Raw genomic sequence first — 20,872 nt, 5'->3', positions numbered from 1 at the left:
GGTACCCCTGCCCCGCCCCTGGGAGGGGAGCCCTAACTTGGCCTTTTGGGGGGCCCTCGGCTGGGGCAGTGCTGGGCCCGGAGGCGCTCTGTTCGTATTGACTTGTTGACTGCACACGGGCTGGTGGACAGAATGTGCCCTGGTGGCAGCCAGAGCGGCCCCTCCCCCTGCCCCCCTGCCCCCCCCCCCCGGGGGGAAAGCCGATCTGCCCGTCAGGCCGTCAGTCCCTTGGGTCCAGCTGGAACGCGCTCGGTGACACAGCGTCCCGGGAGCCGCCCGCAGGAGGGAGCCTGGGTCCCCTCCGGTGGCCTCCAGGACAAGGTGGGAAGAAACAACGGGCGTGGCTCAGTGGTGAGCGTCGACCTAGGAACCAGGAGGTCACGGTTCCCTTCTCGGTCGAGGGCACAGGCCCGGGTTGTGGGCTCCATCCCCAGTGGGGGGCGTGCAGGAGGCGGCCGATCCATGATTCTCTCTCATCACTGATGTTTCTCTCTCTCCCTCTCCCTTCCTCTCTGAAATCAATAAAAATATATTAAAAAAAAAAAAAAAGGTGCCATGCCCTAACTGGTGTGGCTCAGTGGATGGAGGTCGGCCTGCAGACTGAATGGTCCCACGTTCGATTCCGGTCAAGGGCATGTACCTTGGCTGCGGGCACATCCCCAGTAGGGAGCGTGCAGGAGGCAGCCGGTCCATGATTCTCTCTCATCGATATTTCTAACTCTCTCCTGCTCCCTTCCTCTCTGTAATAAAATATATTTAAAAAAACAAAAAAAGGTGCCCTAACCAGTCTGTCTCAGTGGATAGAGCATCAGCCAGTGGACTGAAGGGTCCTGGGTTCGATTCCAGTCAAAGGCATGTACCTTGGCTGCGGGCTCGATCCCCAGCAGGGAGTGTGCAGGAGGCAGCTGATCGATGTTTCTCTCTCATCCATGTTTCTGACTCTCTATCCCTCTCCCTTCCTCTCTGTAAAAAACATATATATATATATATTTTTTTAAAGGTTCCTGCTACTACTCCCTCCTCAGCCTGACCCAGGTTCCCAGGGTCAGGTAGTTCCTCCCCATCCAGACGGGGCAGGCCCCCAGGTGTGCTCCCAGCCCTGCTTCTGCACCCACCCTCCACCCACAGGTTCCCCCTCTCCCTGGGAGACCCCCCCTGCTGACCTCCCCCCCCCCACCTGCTGTGGACCCTCCACTCCAGAGCTGTGGGCGTCCTCGGAGGGAAACAACGGACCAAGGTTCCGAGGCTCTGAGCGAGGCTCGGGGTGTACGGGCTCCCTTGCAACAGGCCTGGAGCGGGCAGCACCCGGGGCCAACCCGCCCAGGCTTGCTCCCCGCCCGGCGCTCTCGCTGGAAATCCCCTCCCACGCTCACTCTTTCATCGCCTTCCAGCCCCATAACCTTCCTGACTCACGGGGAACCCTTTGGTCTGGAGGGCGCCCGCTGCCCCCTCGCCCAAGGCCGAGTCTGGGCTTGACGGGCATTTGATCCCCGCGTGGGTCCGGCCCGGACGGGGCCTGTGGGCTCGGGGCTCAGGTCGGGGCCTGCAGGCTCTCCCCTTTTCCCGGATCGTGCTGGCCTCTGGGCGCTCGTGTTTATGGGCAAAGGGGCCTCCCTGGCGTGACCCAGGTCCTCGGGGACCCTGGGCTGAGGGGCAGGGCCATGGGACTGGCTGGCCACCAGGGGGAACAGTTCTCTCTCTTTTTTAAAAGTTTTAAAAAATATGTTTTTGTTGATTTCAGAGAGGACGAGAGAGAGAGAGAGAGAGAGAGAGAGAGAGAGAGAGAGAGAGACCAATGATGAGAGAGGATCACTGATCGGCTGCCTCCTGCACGCCCCCGGCTGGGGATCAAGCCTGCAACCCAGGCACGTGCCTTTGACCGGGAATCAAACCCGAAAGCCTTTCGCCTGCAGGCCGACGCTCTACCCACTGAGCCAAGCCGGCCAGGGCACCCCTGGAGGCTCTTAAAGAGTTTTGCTCACAAGGGACAGTTTCATCTCCGTTCAGAGCCCAGCGCAGGCCACACCACGAGGGCACGCTCATTTCAAAGGAGGAAGACGTGTGACCCAGTGCCCAGCCCTGCGGGACCAGCAGTGTGGCCACCAGGGACCCTCGGGCGTCGCCAGGAGGCCGGGAGAAACACGCCCCTGGGGCCTGGGACCAAGCCCGGGACCCCCTGGAGGAGTCGGACCCCCTGGAGGAGTCGGGCCGCGGTCAGCAGAGTGGAAGCGCGGGAGGCCCCGGGGCAGCGGCTTCGGAAACGCCCCAGGGCCTGTCCGGGCACGAAAATGCCCACGAAGGGCTTTGCTCCGACGACCTGCTTCCTGAATTTTCCTGGCCTCTGGGGCGAGTCTTCCTGGGCCCGTAAACTCAGAGCGTGCGAGGCGGGCGGGTCCCCGGAGTGCGGCCAGGGTCACAGCATCAGCGCCGCCTTCGCCTGGGAGCCACGGGGAGAAGCCGGGTCCCAGGCCCCACCCCAAGCACCCGGCGGGCGGGCGGGCGGCATCTGCATTTTCACAAGGTCCCTGCTGGAAGCGAGCGCTCCTCTGGCGCTGATGGCGGCCCAGAGGGGAGGAGGCCAGAACCACACAGCTGGTTCCCGGGTCGGTGCCACGGCTTGCCTGCTTGCCTGCTTGCCTGTGACGTCGACGCGGCTGCTGAAAAAAATTCACCAAAGCTCAGCCCCCTCTTCTGTGATGCAGGGATCCCATAACCACCTCGGCTGCTGATGTGGGAATCCAATAAGACGGCAGGGGGACCGGCGCCAGCCCCCAGTGCGTGCTCAGTGCATGCTGGCTACTGCTATGGTCCTAGCACAACTCCTCCCACCTCCCCGCACACGGATTCTTTTAAAGGAGACTTGGGGCCCTGGCCGGTGTGGCTCAATGGATAGACCGTCGGCCTGCGGACTGAAGGGTCCCGGGTTCGATTCCAGCCAAGGGCACATGCCTGGGTTTCGGCTCGATCCCCAGTAGCAGGCATGCAGGAGGCAGCTAATCAGTGATTCTCTCTCCTCGTTGATGGTTCTCTCTCTCCCCTCTCCCTTCCTCTCTGAAATCAATATATTTAAAAGGCTCCACAAATGATTCTCATGATTGGGGGGAAGGGGGGAGGTTGGAGATGGGACCAGGGGTGGCAGGAGGCTGGGCACCATCGCGCAGTTTGTCCTGAGGGTTCTCCCCCTGTTGGGCTCACTGCCACCCCCTCACCTGGTCCAGGTGTGGGCCCCTCCCACCCACCCCCACTCTCCCTCCTCCCGGCCTCACCCCTCCATGGGCTCCACGGTCTCTGCCCCCCGCTCCCAGGTGCCCCAGACAGGTTGCCAGGGCTCTGGGAGGAGGGAGGCTTCCTGAACTTGGCCTCCCACGAGGTGGCAGCTCTGCCCCATGCGCCCTCCTGCCGCCCTGCACCCTGGCACCCAGCGCAGAGGCCGAGGGAGGCAATGCCTGAATGGGCACCGAGTTCCTCGCCCCCTCCTGGGCCAGGTCCCCGCGGTGTGAGTGCGCAGGCCCGGTGGCCGGAAACCCTCCCAGGGAGCAGCTACCACCTGGGCCTCCAGGTGAGCCCCGCCCGCAGCCCAGGGGGAGGGGAGGATGTGCGGGTTGGGCGCCGGCCTCCTGCTCCGACGCCACAGCGCCACCTGGCGGCGCGCCCTGCTCCCTGCAAGGTACACCCCCAACCCCACCCCCGCAGGTGCCGGCTTTTCTCTCCAGCCCCCCCCCCACCCCCCACCCCCGCCCCGCCCAACTACACTGCGTTCAGGGGCTTCCAGCCAGGGTCCGCGTTTCACTCCAAGGGGTGCGTCCAGTCCCCTCCCCACAACGGGCTGCTCAGGAAGGAGAGAGAGGCAGGAGGATTGGCCTAGTGTTGGGGTGCAGAGACCTGCTCCAAGCAGCCAGCAGAGGGCAGCCTGTCCTCAGTTTTGAGTCTCAAACCCCCATTCGGGCCTCTCCTGTGGGCCTCCCCCAGAGCAGAAGAGGATCCAGGTGTATGTGGGGAGCCATCCATTCATCCATCCATCCATCCATCCACCCATCCATCCATCCATCCACCCATCCATTCATCCATCCATCCACCCATCCGCCCATCCATCCACCCATCCCTCCATCCACCCATCCATCCATCCATCCATCCCCCCATCCACCCATCCACCATCCATCCATCCCCCTATCCCCCTATCCACCCACCCATCCACCCATCCACCCATCCCTCCTCCCTCCTCCCCCAGCACAAACCCTCCTGGAGACAATCCGTGGGCCACAGCCTGGGTTAGACCCAGAGACCTTGCCCTTCCTGGAATTCAGCTGGACCCTCTGAACCACCCCCAGCTAGGTTACCTGTCAGTCACCTGGCCCGGACCTCCAGTCCTGCACTCCTGATTGGTCCCATACAGGCTTAGGTCCCGCCCCAGGGCCAGGGAGAGGGTCTGCCAGGGCCAAGGTTGGGTCTGGCGGTCAGGGTGTGATGTTCAGGAGGCTTGTTGCTATTACTAGTGAAGTATCTGCTCATTGTTTTATTTTGTTTAAATTTAATATATTTGTATTGATTTCAGAGAGGGAGGGAGAGAGAGAGAAACATTAATGATGAGACTCATGGATCGGCTGCCTCCTGCACGCCCCCCACTGGGGATCAAGCCCACAACCCGGGCCTGTGCCCTGACCGGGAATCGAACCCTGACCTCCTGGTTCCTAGGTCGATGCTCAACCGCTGAGCCAGGCCGGCCGGGCCGTGAGGAATGAATTTCTGTTGCTGATGGGCCACCCGTCCGCAGTGTGTTACCAGACCAGGCTGCACGGAGGAAGGCAGGGCCCGACAGTGCTGGGCGTGGGCGAGGCCCTGCCCTCCATCCCCGGGCAGAACGAGCTCTCGATTTCACAGGGAAGTTCCCGAGGCTGAGTTCCCCTCTCACGCTGGGGCTTTCCGACCCGGGGGTTCCGGGGCCTTGCCGAGCCCCTCAAATTCCAAAGTCCTTGCCCGGCCTGTGTGGCTCAGCGGTTGAGCGTCAACCCATGAACCAGGAGGTCACGGTTCGATTCCCGGTCGGGGCACAGGCCCGGGTTGTGGGCTTGATCACCAGTGTGGGGCGTGCGGGAGGCAGCCGGTCCGTGATTCTCTCTCATCATGGATGTCTCTCTCTCTCCCTTTCTCTCTGAAATCAATAAAAATTTATTTTTTTTAAAAAGTCCACACAGTGACATGCCCAGATGTGGGGTTCAGTGAGAGCCACTTCCTGCTTTAGCGCAAGAACAAACCCCTCCATTCCCAGACCCCCGGCTCCTCCCGCTCATGGGGTCTCCAACCTGCTCCCTCCTGACCCCCCGCAGTGGCGTGACGCGGACCTGACACCAGAGCCCCGTTCTGATGGCTTTTATTGACCAAGTGGGGGGTCAGCTTGAGTACAGCCCAGGCCCGCAGCCCTCCAGGCCCAGCTCCATCCGTCTAGTCCTCTTTCTGTCCCTGGGAGCATCGCGGCCACCCCTCCCTGCTCCTGCTGCTCTGACCTGGGGGCCTGGAAGGGAGAGGTGACGTGGACAGAGGGGGCCCCCGGGAAGGGGAGGGGAGGGCAGCCGGGGCGAGACCCCTGCATGGGCAGGAAGGTCCTGAGCTCGGGGTGCAGAGGGGAGGGGTGTCCAGACGAGGACTGGGGCCGTGGGCCTCCGTGTGAGGGCGAGCGGCATGGCAGCGGGGCGCTGGGCTGGGTGTGTGTGGACAGGGACCCCGGGTCAGGGGCAGAGCCATCTCCCTCAGAGTTGGGCCTCTGATACACAGGGGTGGGTACTGGGGTGTTTCATGGGGACCCCCATCAAACGGGGAGCTGGGGAGGTCAGACTGTGTGTGGACTCTGGGGTTCTCAGACCTGGGTGTTCTCCCACCCCCCCCGGGGAAGGACACCAATTCCCCACAGCCTCAAGGTCGCAACCTCAAAGGTCACAGACTCAAAGGTCATGGCCTCAAGGTCACAGTCTCAAGGTCATGGCCTAGGGGAGAGGTTCTCATGCCTCTCTGTCCCCTCCCCGGCCCTGGTGACTCCTGAGCTGGGGGGACTCCCTCTTTCTCGCAGAGGAGAAGCTCTGGGGTCGGAACCACAGCCTCCCCCCTGGGCCCCGAGATGTGGGCTCAGATGATGGTGGATGCTCAGCTGAGGAGGCTGAGAACGGAGGCCTGCGGGCGGGTGTGGGAGGCTAAAACCACGGAGACTCCCGCCGGTGACGGCGCAGACCGCGGGCAGGGGGAGCCCCTGAGGGGGGACCTCAGGCTGCCCCCAAACCAGAGGGGGCCAGACACCAAGCTCCGGTCACTGGCGACGTGGGTGGGGCAGGGCTGAGGAGAGGCGTCCGGGGGTGGCCGAGGCTGCGGGGAGCGGGTGGTGGAGACGGCACATGGGGGGGCGGGGAGGGCAGGCGGCCTCACTCTGAGTGCACCAAGGCGCCTGCTCCCTGCCCGAAGCCGAAGCCCTTGGGCCCGAAGTTCTTAGCGTAGCATCCTGCGGAGAGAGAGACCCCTGCAGACACGCCACCCCGAGGGCCCGCCGGCCTCTGCGGCAGTGACGTCCCCGCACCCCACCTCTGCAGCCCCCCAACCCCACAGCGAGGAGGCTCCTGGCCCCGCCCTGTCCATCCCCCTCAACAGAGAGGACAGCGCTGTCTGCGGGGACAGCCCTGGACCAGGGCCGGGCACTCGCTCGGCCCGCCCAGCCCATGTGCCACTCAAAGGTCACAGACTCAAAGGTCATGGCCTCAAGGTCACAGTCCCAAGGTCATGGCCCACAGGCTCTGGCCAGGCCTCCCTCTGGGCTGCCTCCTCTGTCAGGTGGGGCGTTTACGAGATGCTCAGGGCCCCACCCCAAGGCCAGGGGCCGGTTTACACAGAGCCAGGGCATCGCCGCCCAGCCCCCGCCCCCTGGGCCTCCAGGCCGGGCGCTCGATGCCACACCCACCTTTGCAGTAAATCTCGCCGTCCTTGTCGGCCAGGGTGGTGGACTCCAGGCCTTTGCCGCACTTGGCGCAGCGGAAGCAGGACTTGTGCCAGGACTGCGGGGGGAGGGAGCCCACCGTTAGTGCTGCCCCCGGGGACGAGGGTGACCCCAGCGCAGGTGAGCAGGGTCTCCTGCAGGCCAGGGCCCTGTCGCATGCCTCTCTGCACCCCTCTCCCACCCTGGTGACCGGTGCAGCCAGCCGAGCCTCCTCCAGACCCATGGGGTCAGCGGGGTGGGCACGGGCTTGCCCAGGCCCTGCCCTTACCAGCTGCACGGCCTCAGCCGCCTCCTCCTCTGGGGCCTCTGCCCACCTGGCAGAATGAGCGTGGGAACTAGGTACGCGGGGGCTGCCTGACCTCTGACCTTTACAACGGGGGGCCTCGTTCGCCCAAAGGAGAAGGAGCTGGCGGTCCCCCCCGCCCCCAGCAGCCTTCCTGGTGGGCTGGCCTGGCCAGAGGGGCCCTGAGCCAGTGGCGCCTGGTGTGACTCTGGAAGGAGGACGGGCCTGTGACGTGCACTGAACTCGGCCGGAAAGGCCCACAGAGGAGCGGGGTGTGGGGGGGGACCCCCGCACAGGGCCCAGGGGGGCAGCCTGGCCGGGACGGAGCCGCTCGGGCTGGAAGGCCCCTCAGAGACCAGCTCCAGCGGCCACAGCCGCGCAGGCTCAGGGGCGGAGGTGCAGACGGCCCTGCAGGAGGCAGGCGGCACCAGGCCCGACAGAACCAGGCCTTTTAAGGGCAAAGGGCCTCCCTCAGCGCAGCCCCCGTCCCGGGCTGGAGGCGAGGGAGCAAACTGGACCAACTCCGACTTCCTGGCCGCCAGACCTCTACACCCTGCCTCCTCCTCCCAGAGATGGAGACACGGGAGGGGGGCCCCCAACACCCCAACCCCAGCCCCTTCCCAGAGCCCTGCCCGGAGCTCTCCAAGCTGGAGGAGGACTCACGTGCAAACCCCCCCCCCCCCCCCCGCTCAGGGCCTCGCCGGCCCCCCCAGTCGGCACCCCCAAATGCCCTGCTCCTTAAGGTTTCTTTCTTGGCCCAGGTCAGGGAGGGGAGTTCCTGCCTCAACACAGAGCCTGGCCGGCGTGGCTCAGGGATTGAGCGTCCACCTATGAACCAGGCGGTCAGGGTGCGATTCCGGCCAAGGGCACAGGCCCGGGTTGCGGGCTCCATCCCCAGTGGGGGGCGTGCAGGAGGCGGCCGATCCATGACTCTGTCATCATTGATGTTTCTCTCTCTCTCTCTCTCCCTTCTTCTCTGAAATCAATAAAAATATATTTTTAAGAAAGAAAAGCGACAGCCGGACGGGCCAAGTCCCGGAACCCACGTGTCCGGAAGGTGCGTCACGGGCCCGCCTCCCCTCCTCCTCCTCTCCCGTGACGGGGCGGCCGCCTTACCTTCCCGGCGCCGATCACCTTCTCGGCGGCGTACACGGCCTGGCTGCAGCGGGGGCAGCGCTCAGAGCCCCCGATCTTCTGGGCAAACTTGGAGGCGTTGGGGTTGGTGGTGGGCCTGTGGCCAGGAGCCCTGCAGGAGGGAGGACGAGGTGGGTCTGCATCGCGGGGGCACGACCCCGCCTCCATCTTACGCGGGGTGGGCAGGGGGCAGCTCTCCGAGCCGGCTACAGGGCCATGGCCGTGGGGAGCTCTCAGGTGGTCTCCCATGTCCCCAATGGGGACACCCAGGGCCCCACAATGTTATGCTATTTCCCCGGAAACACCCTACGGCCCCCAGTCGCCTGGTTACCAGCGGGAATCATCTCACACCTCGTCACTGAGATCCGCCCGCCTCGTCCCCATTCCCGCCATCTGTCCGCTCTCGGACTCTTTCCGGGACAAACCTGCTGACCAGTCATTTCCCCTGGGTCACGACCTTGGCTGGCACGTGGCAGCTCATTCCTCCCGTCAGTCATTTCCGTCCGTCCATCCCCTGGGGCCGAGGAGCCGGCCGGGGTGGCTGCGGACGGGACCACTGACAGCAGGTCAGGGGTCAGGGGTCACCGGGTGCCAGGGACCTGGTGGCAGACGCCCTGCGGCATTCCCAAGGGACAGATGGCAGAGGCCGGCCTGGCTCAGACCCTCACCGGCTGGGGACCCCGGACAAGTCCCTGACACTGGGCTGAGTTTTCTCATCTGTGAACAGGGGCCCGGCCGGCGTGGCCAGGGGTTGAGCATCAACCTAGGAACCCGGAGATCAGGGTTCGATTCCCGGTCAGGGCACACGCCCGGGTTGCAGGCTCCATCCCCAGTGGGGGGCGTGCAGGAGGCAGCCGGTCCATGATTCTCTCTCATCATGGATGTTTCTCTCTCTCTCTCTCTCCACGAAGACCCTGGAAATCGGCCTTCAGAGCCGTCGATGCGTAACTAGCAGTGGCTGAGAGTGTCTGGGTGGGTGGGGTCCCTGGTACTCACTCCTCGTGCCGGATGCCCAGCGACTCCCCCTTGTCGGTGCTGAGCGTGCCGGCGCCCTGCCCGTAGCCGTAGCCCTTGGGCCCGTACTTCTTGCCGTAGCAGGACCGGCAGTAGATCTCCTCGCCGTGCACGGCCACGGTCGTGCTGTCCAGGTTCTTCTTGCAGACCACTGTGGGGGGCGGGGGGACGGAGCGCGTGAGGCCCCCGCGGCTCTGCCTCAGCCCCCACCCAGCCCTCGCGCCTCCCCGGGTTTGGAGGAGGCAGCAGCCAGGCTGAGCCCAGCCTCAGGGAGCCCGGGGAGGCCTTCACTCTGCCCACGAGAAAGAGACCACGTGTCCCGTGTCCCGAGAGGAGAGGAGAAAAAAGACAGGAAGGAAGAGAAGGGCGGGGCTTTCCTGCTCCCAGCACTGGGGTCCAGGGGGGACCATCTGTGTCGACTTGGGGGGCGGGGGTGCAGGTGAAGCCATGCGCCCCAAAGGGAAGTTTAGTATTTATTTATTATTATTTTTTTAAACACATTTCCTTTTTTTTTTTTAGTGTATTTTTATTGATTTCAGAGAGGAAAGGAGAGGGAGAGAGAGAGACAGCAATGAGGAGAGAGAATCATGGACTGGCTGCCTCCTGCACGCCCCGCACTGGGATGGAGCCTGCAACCCGGGCCTGTGCCCTGACGGGGAATCGAACCCTGACCACATCGTGGGCCAAGAAGAAACCTTGAGGAGCAGGAGCACTTGGGGGTGCTGATGGGATGGGGGGGTGGAGGAGTGGGGAGTGGGAAGGGGAGGCCCTGAGCAGGTGAGTCTGGGAGGTGGCAGGACAGGGCTCTGGGAGGGAGAGCAGGCAGAGCAGAGCCCGATGGCGGGCGGCTGTCAGCAGGATCTAGAAGTCGGGGCTCCGTCCGCACGGCAGGGAGCCCCTTGAGGACCCACTGCAGGCCCTGGGTCCCCTCTGGCTGAGCTCCCGGGGCGCCTGCCGGGGAGACCCGTGGGATGAGACCCCTCCTCCGCCCGCTGCCTGCCGGGTCCTGGAATTCCCAGTTCGTTCAGGGTCTTACAGGAAGCGAGTCCCGACTTCCCACCCTAGAAGGGAATGCTGGAGGCCTTGGCCTGCTGTTCCCTGCGTCCGGAGCCAAGCCCCAGGGAGGCGCCGGGGAGCTCCGTATTTGGGCTGCCCCGAGCGCTGGAATGAGGTGGGGATCTCGAGGGCAGGACAAGAGGGGCCTTATTTAGTCTGGAGTCTCCAACCTGGGGCTCAGAGGGACAGGGGCTGGCCCTTTAAAGGCAAGAGGGGGCCCGGTTACAAGGAGCCCAGCTTTAAACCTCCTGGGAGGGAGGAGGGAGGGGGGAGGGGGGAGGGGGAGGGGACAGGCAGGGCTTCTCCGGGGCCTTCTGTCCTCCCCACGAGTTGGAAGGGACAGTCGGCGGGACACGCCGAATCCCGATACTTAAGGAATGTCCCGGAACCAAATTAACGTCGTAGGACAAGAGCTGAGGAAGCGGGTCCCTCACTGAGGAGCTGAGCATTCCTGCCAGCTGATCACATGTATTATGCACCTACTGTGCGCGACACACCTACTGTGCGCGACACACCTACTGTGCACGACACACCTACTGTGCGAGACACACCTACTGTGCGCGGCCACAGGAGCCCAGAGCAGGCTCCCTCCATCCCTGCTCCCGTGTCAAAGGCCATGCCCCCCGAGTTCGTCTATTGCTTCATCCTGCCTTCCTGTCCGTCCCAGACCCAGAAAGGGAATGTAGGCGCCACGTTGAGCCCAACCCAGAGCCAAGGACCGGAGTGGTCAGGGGGGGATTCACTGGGGACACACTCGGGCCTGGCCAGCCGGGAGCTACGGCCCTTCACCCCAGCCAGGCCCAGGCCCAGGCCCCGCGGCCTCTCTCTTCCTTAGAAGGGAAAGTCCTGCGACTCTGTGGGTTACTCTGAATTCCTGAGCGCGAGCTGGACGCGTTTCACGGCCCGAGGAAAGCGACACCCTCTCCATTCCAAACAGGCGGCTGAGTGCCCGCGGCCGTCCTGGGCACCGGGACCTGGCCCGCCCCGCCTGAGCTCCAATCCCCCAGACCCCAGGGACCTGAGCCGCTCCCCACGCGGGGCTGTCAGCTTCACAACACCCCCTCCAGCCCTGCTCTACCCCTTGACTTCATTTTTTTTTAATATATATTTTATTGACTTGAGAGAGGAAGGGAGAGGGAGAGACAGAAACATCCATGAGAGAGAATCACGGATCGGCTGCCTGCTGCACGCCCCCGACTGGGCATGGAGCCCGCCACTTGGGCATGTGCCCTGACCGGGAATCGAACCGTGGCCTCCTGGTTCCTAGGTCGACGCTCAACCCCTGAGCCACGCCGGCCGGACCACACGGCCTGACTTGCACAACTGTTCCTAATCGTCCACACCTCCTCACGCCCTCGCCCCTGAATTCCTGGCTCCCCTCCACTGCCTGACCCGCAGCCACCCCCACAGGCAGGACTGTCAGGGGGGCATGGGAGGCGGGGAGGGGATGGGGATTGGCCACAGCTGGCCTCCTCGTCAGTGATTAAGCAACACGGGCCCCTAGCAGCCCAGACCCTCATCCTGGCCAACCCCAAGCCCTCTTGGTCGCCCTGAAAACGTAAGCGGCCTGGACATTCCTCAGGAAGTGAGCTGCTGATGATAAGATGCTGCCGTTGGCAGGCAGACCAGGGCTTGCTCGCTCCTCATTCATCAGACCCTGTGGCAGGGGCGGGGCCCTCTCCATCCACCAGGGGAGAGAAGCCTGGCGAGCAGGTGGCCCAACTGGTTCCCACCTGGATCGCAAGGCACCTGGGACGAAGACGCCCCAGACTCTCGGAAGGGTGCTTCCTGTGACGCAGGAGGAGGGCCGGGGGCTGGGTCTTCGGCCCCTGCGGGGTCTCCTCTGTGACCCCGTCTCCCCGAGGTCCCCTGCTGAACACTCGCTCTTCCTTTAGGCGCTTCGCTTCCCAAGCTCCTTGCGTTGGGATCCCCACAACAGCCCAGCGTCCTTGTCTCCTGGGAAACGGCGAGAAAACTCAGCCCGAGAGCGTGGACTAACCTGCCCACCACCACACAGAGGATAAGGCCAAGTCCTGGCCCTGCCCGGCCGGCGTAGCTCAGTTGTGGAACGTCGACCTATGAACCAGGACGTCTCGGGGTTCGGTTCCTAGTCAGGGGGCGTGCAGGAAGCAGCCGATCCATGATTCTCTCTCCTCATTGATGTTTCTCTCTCTCTGTCTCCCTTCCCCTTACTCTCTGAAATCAATAAAAATTTCTATATATATGAAAGCCTAATATGCAAATTGTCCCCTTGGTAGTTCAATTGCTTGCTATGACGTGCGCTGACCACCAGGGGGCGGCGCGGAACGAAGGAAGGCCCCGATCGGCCCTGATCGCCGGCCAGGCCTAGGGGCCCTACCCTTGCACGGATTTCGTGCACCGGGCCCGACACAAACCCTCACAACAGGACTGGCTGAAACCTGGGCCATCCCAGCGTCCCCTCTGCCCACCCTCCAGGGCAACCTGTCGGCTGAAGCTGTCACCTCCTCAAACCCAGATCCTCAGCTCTGATCACAATGAACTGGGGACGCCTCCCCAGGCCGTCACCTCCTGGGAGCTGGGAAAACACGCCCGGCCAGGGCACCAGCCAGCAAAGGGGAGGAGGCAGGGTCCCTGGGCACCGAGGGCCCCCGACCCCTGGGCGTCCGCTGCCTGCTCCCCTGGTCCCGGCTGGGATGGGAGTGAGCCCTGCTGTGGGCCGTCGGGAGCGGGTACCGAGGAGCTTGGGTTCCCCGGGGCCTGTCCCAGGCTGTGGGTGCAGGAAGGGAAGTGACCAAGGTGAGGGCTGGCCCAGAGGGGGGGGAAGGGGCAGCCAGGGGGTGCGGCCGGCGGGGGCCTCCGCACCAGGAATAAGAATCGGCCCGCCTTCCTCTTCCAGGACACGGGATTGTGGCAGAGAGAGAAAGGAGAGAGCGAGTGGAAAGTTTTCCTAACCGCGTCTTCAGAGCCTGGCACGCGGCCCGCGCCCGCCGCCCCCTCCAGCCCTGGCCCTGGCCTGTGTCGGCTTGGAGAGCGGCTTCCAAGGGGAACAAAGGGCCCTTAAGTGCTTCCCGCCCCCCCCCCCCCCCCCCACAAAGCCGGGGCTGCAGCCAAATGTCAAGCTGTTTACATCCCACGGGGCCAGCTCCCAGGAGCTCCGACAGGCCCGGCCCTGGGGTGCCCCCCCCACCCCAACCCCCGTGCCCATGGCAACCGCAGGCCAGGCCTACTCACTGCACAGGAAGCAGGACTTGTGGAAGCTGCTGCCTTCGCACTGCACCTCCTCGGCGAAGTACACCGTCTTCTGGCACACCCCGCACTTCTTGCCTCCTCCCCAGTTGGGCATCGTGAACCTGGGCACAGAGACGGGCGTGAACCCCCAGGACCGGGGCATGCAGGCTGCCCGGGACAGGCAAGCCCAGGAGAGACAGAAGGGGAGAAGGCCGGCCCTGGCTGGTGTTCCCAGTGGTTAGAGCGTCGGCCTGCGGACCTTTTTCTTGGTGGCGACCCCCAACTTTCAGCCACAAAGCATGGCCCGGCCTACCCTAACCATCCCTGGCTCCTGGCTCCTGGCTCCCGGCTCCCGGATGGGCCAGGATACCCTGTATTTAGGACAGTGATACAGAAGAAGGAAGCTGAGGGAGCTCAGAAGAAAGAAATAACCTGATTTTCTGAGAGAACCTTCTGGAAGCAGCCCCCCCCAGTGAGGAGAGGGGAGCAAGGGACTCTGGGTCGTTGTCCCCAGAGGGGCAGGCAGGCCCGGGAGGCGGCCGACAGCTGGGAACACAGAGCTGAGAGACAAAGAAACCCCAGTGTGCGGTGACCTCATCAAGCCACCAAACTCAGCCAAACCCTCTCTGCATTTTCCAGTTAAAGAAACCAACAAAAAAAGAGAAAAGAAAAAAAAACAAACCCCCTTTACTGCTGAGCCGGTCCCTTTATGACCGAACGCATCCCCAGGGACAGGGGTTCCGAGGACGCAGCTTCTGGAATCTCTGTCCCAATCCACCGCCCACGGCTGCCTCAGCTCTACAACCATCAGTGGCTCCCTAGTGCCTGAGAACATCAAGCCCCCACCTCCCCTTGAGGATCCCCCACGGCACAGTCTCCATCACCTGTTCCTGCGCCTCACCCACTGGTGGTTTTTTATTTTTTAATATTTGTATTGATTTCCGAGAGGAAGGGAGAGGGAGAGAGAGAGAAACATCCATGATGAGAGAGAATCATGGATCGGCTGCCTCCTGCATGCCCCACACTGGGGATGGAGTCCACAACCTGGGCCTGTGCCCTGACCGGGAATTGAACCGTGACCTCCTGGTTCATAGGTCGATGCTCAACCACTGAGCCACACTGGCCGGGCTCACCCCCTGGTGATTGAATCGCTGAGTCAGCCCTTCAGTGCCCAGGGCAGGGTCTGGCCGGAGGAAGTGGTGGGTCAGGCCTGTGCAGGGCTAGGGGGGCTGCACGAAGCGGGGGTGGGGGGGGCTGGAGCTGGGGCCGCCATCCCTTCCCACGCGGCTGTGACGGGTTACTGACCATGCAGGCCTGGATGGGCCACAGCTGACGCACGTCCCAGACACACCCGCAGGTAGGGTTTCCCCGAAGGCACCTGACTCTGCACCGTCCTTGGACCCCTCCTGGGGCCTGAGCGCCCTCATCCCCGGGGACAGCCCTCCGGCCCCACAGTCCATCCCGCCCTTCCTGCCATGGGGACTCCAGGGGCCAGCTGCCTGGTTCAGCGAGAGTTCAGGGCTGCTGCCCGGCCGGTGTGGCTCAGTGGTTGAGCGTCGGCCTAGGAACCGGGAGGTCAGGGTTCGATTCCTGGTCGGGGCACAGGCCCGGGTGGCGGGCTCCATCCCCAGTGGGGGGCGTGCAGGAGGCAGCCGGTCCATGGTTCCCTCTCATCATGGATGTTTCTCTCTTCCTCTCCCTTCCTCTCTGACATCAATAAAAATATTTTTTAAAAAAGAGAAACCATCTCAGAGGTGGATGGTCCTTACGTGCCCGGAGGAGACCCTCCTCTGCTCCAACCAGTCAAGCGACACCCGGCTCCATCCTCCATCCGGGGCCCTGTGTCCAGTGGAAAAACCCCACCTCTCCCCGTCCAGCAGCTCACGTTCCCCAGGGCCACTGAGCGACGTCTGGGCAGAGCCCAGGACCCCACCCACCCACGCACGCGGTCCGGTCGGGACCTGTCAGGTGTTTGCGGAGTCGGGGACGTGCTCTCACGTTACCTGAGCCCTGTGGTATCTGGCCAGGTACACGGAACCCAGCCCTTCCCCCAGGCCCCGGGTCGGGAGGGCAGCCAAGGAGAGGGAGGCGGGAGGAGGGGCCCCCGGCTCAGGGCCCAGCGCCCGTGTCTTGGAGGTGGCACCGTCCAGCCCAGAAAGAGACCTCGGTGGAGAGGGATGGTCGCTGGCAGGGGACATGTGGCCGACCGACGTGGAGACCCCGGCTCAGCCTCGCCCCCACATCTCACGAGAATTCCTTATTTCCTTGTATATGGGGTGTCCCAAAATTCACGCAAGATTTGAATTTTGCGTGAGCATTAACAACAACAAAAAATAAAAGCCTAATTTTACTTGGTTTATTGAATCAGATTCTCATATCTGTGGCCCTTTGATTTCAATCCCTTCCATTCGATCAGCATCACCAAGTACCAATGATGGCCCAGGAGCAGGGACAAGGAAGACCAGTGAAGACCACGGCTTTGCGTCTGTGCCAGCAGAGCCGTGGAGGCCGTTTGCCCGATGTGCTATTCCATGCATAACCCTAGACTGTGTACTTTATGGATCAATAAAAGATTTACAATTTTTAATTATAAACCTGTGTTTTCTATCCAAATTACTTCTTGCGTGAATTTTGGGACACCCTTTATATTTGTATTGATTTTAGAGAGGAAGGGAGAGGGAGAGAGAGAAACATCCATGACGAGAGAGAATCACGGATCGGCTGCCTCCTGCACGCCCCCCACTGGGGATCGAGCCTGCAACCGGGGCCTGTGCCCTTGACAGGGAATCGAACTGTGACCTCCTGGTTCCTGCGTCAAAGCTCAAGGGCTGAGCCTCACCCGGCCGGGCTCGCTAGGATTGCTTCGGAGCCCTGAACACGAACGAGTCTCTTCCCCAAGCAGGGAGCCGGCCTCACCCCAGGCCCGTGGCCCCCAGCTCTGCCGGCCCCCCAACACCTGGCACCGCTCAGCTCTGCCCCCTGGGAGCTCAGAAATCGGAAGGTCGGCCGAGGTAGACGCTGGGCCCAGACCCTTACAGGAAACCCCGCGGCCTCATGCGTCTCCCGGAGGAATCGACGGATCGAGTTTCTTTGCTTTCCTCTGGAATGATGCCAGCGTCCAGGGGTAACCATCGGTTGATCCCCTGCTGACAGGTCTGAATGATCTCCCTTTAATTCATTTTTAAAAACAAGCTACCGCCTGGCTGGCCTGGCTCAGCGGTTGAGCGTCAACCTGTGAACCAGGAGGTCCCGGGTTCGATTCCCGGTCGGGGCACATGCCCGGGTGGGGGGCTCGATCCCCAGTGTGGGGTGTGCGGGAGACAGCCGATTGGTGATTCTCTCTCATCATTGAATGTTTCTCCCTCTCTCCCTCTCTCTGAAATCAATAAAAAGATACTTAAAAAATTAAATAGAAGTTAGCACTCTTCTCTTATTAAATAAGAAAGGGTGTTTGCAGCCGACATCCCAGGCAGCTCCATCCGGGATGTCCCAGGTAACGAACACGGGCGGGCACCCTGGGCAGGGGGCTCTGGCTGCCCGGGGGGCTGGGGCGCTCCCCCTGCCAACCCCCCGGGAGGCGTGGAGGACTGACTCCGCCCAGCCTTCCTGGGGAAGCTCTGGAAATGCCAGAGCCTGGACGGCGGCCGCCTCCGTATTTACACACTTTACCATACATGGGAATCCCTGGGCGCTGACGTCAGACGGATTCCTGGGAAGCAACGTCTGCAGCCAGGCGTCACCATGGCGATGACTGACACCTGGGAGCCACAGGCTCCTGTCAGCAGGACCCCGGCCCTCCCCCGCCCCCGCAGCTCCTGTGTGTGTGTGTGTGTGTGTGTGTGTGTGCGCGCGCGTGTGAGCGTGTGGGTGCCTTCCCTCAAGCGGACTCTGTTCCTGCAAACCTGGCCCCCAAATTCAAACACACATCAGACCTGACGAAAACGTACCCACGGGGCCCGGCCAGTGTGGCTCAGTGGGTGAGCATCCACCTAGGAACCAGGAGGTCAGGGTTCCTTTCCCGGTCAGGGCACAGGCCCGGGTTGTGGGCTCGATCCCCAGTGTCGGGCGTGCAGGAGGCAGCCGATCAGTGGTTCTCTCTCATCGTGGATGTTTCTCCCTCTCTCCCTCTCCTTTCCTCTCTGAGATCAATAAAAACATATATATATTTTTAAAATGCCGTTTCCCCTCACCTGGCTGCTCCTGGGAAAAGCTGGCGGGTGACTGTCTGCAAGGTTTGCACGTGTCCCAGCTCCTCCGCCACCAGCCATGCCTACCCCGTTCCTCACCCACCTCTTTCACTGATCGCCAACCCCGGGTCAGCGAGGAGTCCCAGCCTGCAGCTCCGGCCGGAACCCTGGCTCCCAAGACAGACGCTTGCCATTAAGAAAGAAAACACGGGGGCCAGGAAGGAAGGGGCCGGGGCAGACCTGGGGGGGGGAGCCGGGGCAGTGAGGGGGTGCCATGTCACATTTTACTAGCAGCCCCATCACCCGCGGGTGGGTCTGCCCCTCTGTTCCTCCCGTGTCCTCCCCGGACCCTCTGAAGGGACAGGGCTCCCTTCCCCCTCCTCTGGCCCAGACCACGCCCTCTGCCAGATAGACTTCCTTCCCTGTCCGGCCTCCAGCCCCACATCCTCCCAGAGTCCAAGGGTCAGTCCCCAGCCGAGAAGGCCGCCTGAGGGCAGCCGGGGCTGAGGACCCGCTCTCTGGGCAGAGGATGACCACGGCTGAGTGAGAGCAGGGGAAGCTGAGCACATTGACCGCCCCTCGCCCCAAAACCCCACCTGGGAGAGGGGGGGGTCAGGGAGAGGACAGTGGCCGACCCCCGTGTGTTCCCAGTCCCTGCGCTCCACCCCAAAAGGAACTGAGCAGCGAGAAGTCGCTTGTCCGAGGTCACACAAAGTCAAGAAGCAGCCAGTCTGCCTTCCAACCATCCCTCCCCAGCCTCCCGTGCCTCTCCTGGTCCGGCCCAGTGGACAGCCCGGTGTTGCCATCACAGGACCCCAAGGGTAGCCCTCTGGGCTGGGAGGGGCCTGTCCGTCATCCACCCCACAGGTCAGGGCTCAGGGCGTGGGCGGCTGGAGCCCAGGCCTCCAGGGAAGGGCCTGACCTCACCTGCTGCCCCAGGGCTGGACCGTGGGCAGGAGCAGATGACCAGCACAGGGACCTTCAGAATATTCTCCCGCCTGTGAGCGGACAGACACCTGCCTAGCCCCACCGGCCCGCGTGGCTCAGGGGTTGAGCGTGGACCTATGAATCAGGGGATTAGGGTTCGATTCCCGGTCAGGGCACAGGCCCGGGTTGTGGGCTCGATCCCCAGTGTAGGGGGTGCAGGAGGCAGCCCATCCATGATTCTCTCTCATCCTTGATGTTTCTCTCTCTCCCTCTCCCTTCCTCTCAATAAAAATATATTTTAAAACAAAATGGAACACCTGCCTGGCCGCTGCATGCTGGGTAACATATTGCAACTCGCTGTAACTGAGCTCAACACCAGCCCCCTCCTCCCCCTTCAAGGACTGAGGCCACCAAGCACCCCTGTGGGTCATTCGGGCTCGGAAACCGGCCCCATTCGCACCGATTCGTGGGTGGTGGAGGGGGAGCCTTGCGCTTCCACCCGGTTCTTTGCGGAGTAAAAACGCACCCCGTGTCCCCAGGCCGGGAGCGCGAGGGAGCGGGGAGCGCCGTGGGCGTCAGGGGCGCGCAAAGGGGCCCGCTGTGCTGCGGTGGGGCCAGCGGATGGCGGGGGAGCCCGGCGCCCGGTTCAGGGCACGTGGGCGCCCCGGCGGGGAGGGACCCGGCGCCTCCCGGAAAGAGAAGCGCCGCCGCCGGGCTGACAGCCGCCGCTGCTCCTCCCTCCGCGCCCGCGGCCGCGCCACTTTCCCTCCAACTTTGCCGGCTGCGGGGAGGACCCGGAGGCTCCGGGGGCGCGCGGTGCCGGGGGCGCAGCGCAGGAGCCGGGGCGCCCTCGCCTGGAGCCGGCTTGGCCCGGGGGCGCGCGTCCCGGGGTGCACTCGGCGGATGCGCTCAACGGGCGCACTCACCTGCGGCGGGCGGGTCGGGCGGCTCTGCAGGAAGCGCTCGGCAGCGGGTGTCCCGTGCGCCCGCGCGCGCGCCGTTTTGTGCCGACCGGGGAAGGCGTGTCCTCTGCACTCAGCCCTCTGCTGGCTGACGTCAGGGCGCCGGCCCGCGGGGCGCCCCCCCTCCCCGACCTGGCCGCGGAGGGGGAGGTGACGGGGTGGGGGTGGGGGTGGGGGTGCGGTGGGAGGGGAGAGACGCGGCTCCGGCCGGCCCTGTGGACCCACTGTGCGCTCAGAACCTCCCACGGGGTTCCCGTCAGCCAGATGGTAAGGTGGACGTGATCTGAGACTCTGATAAACTCGCACCCGCAGGGAATGGGGGGGCGGGGAGTTGGGGGGCTCCCGCTGTTGGGTGCCCGGGCGGCAAGGGGTGAGGGACACATTTGGGCGCCAGACCGAGACAGGTCTGAGCTGGGGTCCTGCCCCTTCGCGCACTAGCTGAGCCCTGGTCCTCAGCGCAGCCCCTCTGTGAAAGGGGGTGATGCCCAGGGTGTTGTGGGGGACAGACGAGGTCCTGAAGAACAGGGTGCCGCCCCCCAAACACACACACACACACACACACACACACACACACACACACGCGATGATGCTCAGTCAATGTTAACTCGCCTCCTCCGGCAGCTCTCGACCCCTCAGGTGTCCACAGTGTTCCCTGCTGTCCAAGGAGAACGCCCCAGCCGTGCTGAGAGGTGGGGGCCTGCACACGTGGGTGGCACTGACACACACACACACACACACACACACACACACACACACCTACCCGCCAGCCTGTTGTGGACGGAAGGAGCCACATGCTAACCTGACAAGCTCAGGGGAGGCCTGCGTGGCAGTCTTGCAAACTCAGAGACCTAAAATCACCACAAAAGATGGTCTGGAAATTAAATATCTGACTACAAACAGGTTCTAGTGGGTAGTCATGTCCTAAGCCGATATCTTCAGGGACAAGGTCAGCCTTTACCTTCATGAGCCTATCTGTGTTTTTGCATCTATGATAAGATACCCTTGAAATGTCTGGGTAACTTGTGACTTCCTTGTATCTGGGTCCCAGGACAGAGACCACAGATTCCTTCATTATCATGTTAATTGTTCTCCCTCCTCCTTAATCTGATGAATTTCATGTAACCAC

General features: G+C 63.2%; 1 protein-coding gene across 4 annotated transcripts; it reads right to left on the bottom strand.

The window, feature by feature from the left end:
* Nucleotides 1-5,352: 5,352 nt before the first annotated feature.
* CSRP1 (cysteine and glycine rich protein 1) lies at nucleotides 5,353-19,811 on the bottom strand. 4 transcript variants are annotated; one of them, XM_036355019.1, is made up of 7 exons: nucleotides 14,103-14,525; nucleotides 13,674-13,792; nucleotides 12,194-12,416; nucleotides 9,387-9,555; nucleotides 8,373-8,502; nucleotides 6,938-7,031; nucleotides 5,353-6,484 (listed from the first exon to the last, which is right to left on the bottom strand). In XM_036355019.1, exons 1-7 carry the CDS (start codon nucleotides 14,503-14,505, stop codon nucleotides 6,408-6,410), a joined length of 1,215 nt encoding a protein of 404 aa, XP_036210912.1. In that variant the 5' UTR covers nucleotides 14,506-14,525; the 3' UTR covers nucleotides 5,353-6,407. The 4 variants fall into 4 exon arrangements, with proteins under 4 accessions (XP_036210912.1, XP_036210914.1, XP_036210913.1 ...); XM_036355021.1 differs by lacking the exons at nucleotides 12,194-12,416; nucleotides 14,103-14,525 and adding an exon at nucleotides 19,711-19,811; XM_036355020.1 differs by lacking the exons at nucleotides 12,194-12,416; nucleotides 14,103-14,525 and adding an exon at nucleotides 15,440-15,584.
* Nucleotides 19,812-20,872: the final 1,061 nt, after the last annotated feature.

This window comes from Myotis myotis, unplaced genomic scaffold (assembly GCF_014108235.1).
Source record: "Myotis myotis isolate mMyoMyo1 unplaced genomic scaffold, mMyoMyo1.p scaffold_m19_p_21, whole genome shotgun sequence".
Lineage (NCBI taxonomy): Eukaryota > Metazoa > Chordata > Mammalia > Chiroptera > Vespertilionidae > Myotis > Myotis myotis.
This window is presented reverse-complemented; position numbering and strand designations above follow the sequence as displayed.